The 6,000-nt window shown below is 37.1% G+C and overlaps 1 protein-coding gene across 2 annotated transcripts in view; it reads right to left on the reverse strand.

Moving 5' to 3' along the window:
• Slc39a12 (solute carrier family 39 member 12) overlaps positions 1-6,000 on the reverse strand; it is an 82,701-nt gene that overhangs the window by 25,871 nt on the left and 50,830 nt on the right. The window contains exons 8-9 of one of the 2 annotated variants that reach the window (XM_032884887.1): positions 5,382-5,489; positions 2,651-2,717 (exon numbers count right to left, since the gene is read on the reverse strand). In XM_032884887.1, coding sequence (XP_032740778.1) covers positions 2,651-2,717; positions 5,382-5,489 — 175 coding nt within the window. The remainder of the gene's footprint in view (positions 1-2,650; positions 2,718-5,381; positions 5,490-6,000) is intronic. The other variant, XM_032884888.1, reaches the window with a different exon arrangement.

Consider the following 6,000-nt stretch of genomic DNA (forward strand, 5'->3'; position numbering starts at 1 on the left):
GTGGTTTCCACACTCTGCTCCTAATTAGATTTGGCATATCTGCCCCCCCTTCCCCTTCCCTTTATTTCAAAAGTAAAAACAATAAAGTCTGTTATAGACCACTATGTGCCAAACATTCCACATTCATATTAGAACTAAAAATCATACAAGAATTAAGTAATATTTTTTGAACCAGAGAGACGGCTTGGCAGGTAGGTACACTATCTGATTTCCAGCACCTACATGGAGACTCCCAACCATCTTTCACTTCAGTTTCAAGGGATCTGACTCCTTCCTTCAACTGTTGATAGCACTGGGCACTCATGTGGAGCACAAACATACATGCAGACAAAATACTCACACACATAAAAATAATTTAAATATATTTGCAAAAGAAATAATATCCTGAAAGCAGAATGGGACAGAATATGAAATTACATGTTTTGAAACAAATTCATAAATTCCATGACTTATAATTGCTAAAAATGAGCAATTATTGTCATAATAACATATGTAGTAATAATATGTTCTTGTGCTTGTTAGTGTTTGCATTCCAAGCTACATGACAAACTACAGACTATGAACATGGATGTTCTGTTCTCCAGTACATGGTATACACAGGGCCTCAAGCACAACACATTTTCAGACTATTCTGCTCAGGCTGGTGATCAGTTCTAGGACCTTATACTTGCCAGACAAATGCTCTACCACTGAGCTGCAGCTGCAGTGCCCCAAAGTATGTCCTTAACGAATAAGAGGACCCATCAGGATGTGTAGGGACAATCCCAAGGAAAGTTTGATGCACTAACATTTCATCTGTTCCTCTCTGCCAGAGCTCACTAGCTGTGTAGCCTCACCAACAACCAGTTGATTCATTTATATAACTTAAGGATACTTACTCTCATTTCCTTGTCCTGTTGGAGAACCAAGTGAGATCGTCCATCCCAAATGTTTACCACAGTACCTGGCATAGAAGAGGTGTCCATCCTGTGACACCTTTTATACTTAACCACCTAATTTATTGTAGTAGAATTAGAGTAGCTAATCATGGCTGACTAGCAGTCAAACATGAAGTTTTTGTTACAGAAGAGTAACATAAATAAGAAAATTGCAGATGTTAAGAGTAACTGATGAAAATCACACTAAACAAAAGCAAAGCTTCAAAGAATTACACAGAAACATAAGCAATGAAGAATGAGATGAGAAAATACATAAATGAAATTCAGAAATAATAGAAACAAACCAAGCAGGATGACTGATGCCTGTGTACCTTGCACTTAGGAGGCTGAAGCAAGACATTTGCCATGAATGACAGGTCAACCTAGCCTACCTAGTAAGTTCCAGACTAGTCTAGATAGAAGATAAAACCCTGTCTCAATTAAAATTGTCTTCCCAGCAACAGAAATAAATTAAGTGTGGAAAGCAAAGTAATATAGGTGGACAGTTTACTATCAGAGAATAAATAAGATGTGAGTGAAATGTTATTTCAGACACTGAAGTGGAAACTTCTTGTTTCTTTGGAGCCTCGGTTGCGTCATGTGATGTTTTTCTGGAAACTGTCTTCTGAGAGGATGTTTTTACTAAAGCAGACATGTAGGAGGATGTTTTGCTGAGAACCGACATGTGGTGTTTTTCTGGAAACTGCCTTGAAAAATGGCGTGAGATGTTTTGCTAGAGTAGACACTTGAAAGAACACATGGTGTTTGGGAGGGGTATAAATATAAACCAACAGACAGTGGATGGTGCTGTGTGGTATTGGTGTGCCTTGCCACTGCTTGCTGATCATTGTTGGTCATGACTTTATAGAAAGAAATGCACCAAAGAACTTTTGGTGGTGTTGTGGCAGCATCTTACTGCCTCTGCTGACTCTAGCCAATTGGCAGTGCCTCATAGTTTCTTCTAGATCAACCTGCCATTGCTGATTAGTGAATGGTGTTTGCAAGTGGATCGAGCTGCTGCTGCTGATTCATGTGAACTGAGCTGCTGATACTCTGACAACACAGATTGTATTCACTCCAAAGAACTATTTCTAAACAGGTCCACATTTTTTTGCCCTACTAACCTTTCCTTTCTACTACCTCTGGGGGGGGGGTGGTAGGCTAGAAGGGAGTTTAAAGCGTTTAAGTATACTTATTAAAGTATGTTTTGAAAAATCTAAGCCTACAGATAACAGTGTAACAAATGAGACAGACATGAAAGAAAATAAATAAAAATGGAAATCGAGCCTCTATAAGTAATAGTGAATTAAAGGTTGGGAACAATGTAGAAGTATAAATGGAATAAAGTTCATATTAGTCTGTGATGTTCTTGGAAGGCAGACAAGAATGGATCCTCCCTGAAGATCTTATTGAAAAGCTTTTCATCATGAAATAGAGATCTACTATGCAATCTCATTGCTTTTTGACATATTTATTTAAAAACAGATATAACCCTATTCTGTATCATTTTTTAAATTTAATTTTTAAAGACTTACCTATATATTTTATGTATATGAGTACTCTGTCTTCTGCATACCAGAAGTGGCAATCATATCCCCTTATAAATGATTGTAAGCCACCATGTGATTGCTGGGAATTGAACTCAGGACCTCTGGAAGAGCAGTCAGGTGCTCATAACCACTGAGCCATCTCTCCAGCCATTATTACTTTAACTGTGTAAAATTGGTACTCACGGTTTCTGTTGGAGGCTGGCACATTGCCTTTGGGTAGCTCAGCTGTCTGTGAATCTTCTGGGCCTTTCTACGTTGAATTGAAATATAATTAATAAAGAGTGAGTAACTGTGACATTGGATTGGCATCTGAAATATCTAATGAGTTACACAGACATTTAAAAACCATTTGAATACTCTAGATACATTTCTGAACCGCAATCTTACATACACACCATACAAAGTAGAAGTCTATGAGCAGAACATAATCTTTGTATTATCTATGTTCAGGGAGAAACTATACCCTCCATAGGGGGTGAAATGCTTCTCAGCTAGCCTGTGGTTCATTTAAACTCTTTAGGTTACATAAGCCATTACTAAAGACAAAAGTTTAGAATATGGTTCTTGACCTAGTTTGACCCTCTTCTGAAGGTTGTCCTGGGATGGACTCATCTTTTGGTCTATATGCTAGAGGGGAAAACCCAACCTAACCTAGTGTCATATGGCCTTCTCTATGGTACAATGCTCTCTTGTTGGTTTGCCACTCAGTAAAACAATTTTGCCCAACAACAGACACAAGAATCAAACAATAGACACAAAATACAACTAGATGATTCAAAGTTTTCAACTTTGTGAGATTTTGAAATCACCATGTACACATGAATTATAATTTTAATTTCAGAGATTGGACTGTATATAATTCAATTTCTGTTTCACATTTTCTGTGCTTACAGCTCTTACTCCGACTTGTAAAAAGGACACATTTAGAACAATCATTCCACCCAAGTCCAGATCAGTAAACCAACGTGCTTACTAGGCTTCCTTATATAAGCACTTGAGTGAAGGGGATACTTAAGAAGCAGGAGTGATCCCACAATAGTCACATGACCAGAAAGTCCCTCCCCAGTGTGGATCATGTCTTCCCCTCAGCTGCATAAATGGACTACCTCTAAGGTTACATTATATCCACTACTAAACACTTCTTTTTAATGGTGTCGGAATCTAGTTTGATCACCCAAAGTTGTGGAAACTGACGATAATGGATGTAAGACTTAGAATCATTGTCATTGTCACATAACAGTAAAACTAGAGTTCATGAGTTAAAACCATAACAGCCATTCCAAAGATGGGCTATCTGGGCAGCAGGAAGGCTAATAAAGGAGGGGGCTGAAAGATACAGACTATGTCCACGCCTGAATGGGCAATATGCTAATTATATCTTATACAGGCATGCACTTGTAGTCACAAGCTCCCTGATTCTACTAAAATATATAAATTCAAATATTATACACATTTTCTGAAACCTATATATCATTACACAGTACAATGGAAGTTAGAGGCACGCCTCCAAGAACTCTTATACACGAAGAAAAACAATAAAGTTTCCATCTTCGACCTACATTTCCCCCAAAAAGAGCAGGGAGAAAAATCAAACCCATCAAACTGTCTAATAGCAATTCAAATTTTTCTTTCAATCCTGTGCTTAAATGAAAAATGAGTTGAGGTTATGTCAGAGTGAGAAGTGTCCAGACAGTTCAAAACTCACTAAGTTCAGAGACTTGTTTCCATGAATGTTTGTGTTCCAGACCCCTTATTCGAACCCAAACAATAAAGCCAGTAAGAATATGATTTTTCAAGGGGTTGGGGATTTAGCTCAGCGGTAGAGCACTTGCCTAGCAAGCGCAAGGCCCTGGGTTCGATCCCCAGCTCTGAAAAAAAAAAAAAGAAAAGAAAAAAAAAGAATATGATTTTTCAAACTAATCCTAGCCTCAGGTTAGCCTCTTTCATATAAAATTTTAATATACCTGAACAATAAATATACTAAAGCTTTAAGATTATTTTTATTTCATTAACTAATTATTATTATCATCATCATCATTATTATTTTGCTTTTCTGAGGTAAGGTTTCACTATATACACCAGGCTGGCCTCGAACTCAAGGATGTCCACTTGCTTCTATCTATCCAGTGCTAGGATTACAGGTGTGCAACACCATGGCCAGCTTCAAAATTATTTTTAAAGAAAATATTTTATGTTCCCATCTCTGAGTTAACATTAGATCTACAATCTCCTGATACATTTCTCTGCTGTGTATGTATTACGTGTGTTTCTAGCATCTCTTCAACTTTAAACCCCATTCATTTTCATAAATTTATAGTTGTGTGCTCTTCCTATTTGTCCTGACCCTATATGTTTTGCTTAATAATTAGAATGTGAATATTTATTGACCCTGATTAGAATTTTATTAATGGAAAACTCTGTTGGGAGAAATCCATTCACATCAAAAGTACTTGCTATGGCACACGGTGCTAGACAAAATTGGCTCTCTTCTGAATTATGAAATGAACACTCTCGTCCTAGACAGACCAACAAATCCCTTATCTAGTATTCATTTGCATCAACCAAGAAATGACTTAAGGTTATACAAAGTGGAAAACCCAAGGGCCAACTGGCTTATGAGAACAAAGAACTAAAATAATGAAAATTATTATGTTAATCATTATTGCACAGTGCATTTCACAGTGCACATGGTGACTTAAGTCTGTGGAGAGTGTGTTTTGTGCAATCAATCAATCAATCAATCAATAAGAGCTTTCAGGTGTTTGCTAATGTTTTCTCAGCAACTTTTCTCATGGTCAAGAGCAGGCAAATCAGTAATAGGTTCTGATCCTTTACCCTACCAAGCCTGCTCTGCGCACTGAGGCTTTAAGAAGTAACAGCTGAGTGTGCAGACCACTTCAGATCACTGACCTACCAGCTGGATGGTTGATATAGACTTGCCTCCACCTGACTGGTCATTTAACTCAGGACTGAGTCCAAGATGGTGGGTATGTCCCGCATGTCCATTAACTAATGGCAGACCCTGCAGAACAAGGGCAGTGTAAAATTAGTCAGAGACCAGAAGCACATGTGTAGACGTTTTTTAGTACCACGGCTCTATGCAGTGTTTTGCTTGTCAACATTTTGAGGAGGACACAAAAAAATAATACCTGAAAAATCTTGTAGTGATGAGTATTTATTTAAAAATATCACCGTGGAAAACCATTGCACATATCCAGAATGCATTAACAATAGACCCTCAGAAAGTCTAGTTGTGACTCAAAGAGGCTGAAATGGAAGTAGTTTAATATTGCCGTTTAATTTACTAAAAATTAAACTTATATAAAATTTTATTTCTCTTTGATATAGGTACAAAAATGATTGTCAAATTGTGTTGTACCCTGAATCTACTAAGATAATACCGTCCTAATTATATTACTCAATTAAGCATTTGAACATGTATATTCCTTTTATTTTATGCAATAACATGGACCTTAAATGTGTTACTATTATTATTGTTGTTGTTATTAATAAATATGTATCACAGATCTTCC

Source organism: Rattus rattus, chromosome 14, assembly GCF_011064425.1.
Source record: "Rattus rattus isolate New Zealand chromosome 14, Rrattus_CSIRO_v1, whole genome shotgun sequence".
Classification (NCBI taxonomy): Eukaryota; Metazoa; Chordata; class Mammalia; order Rodentia; family Muridae; genus Rattus; species Rattus rattus.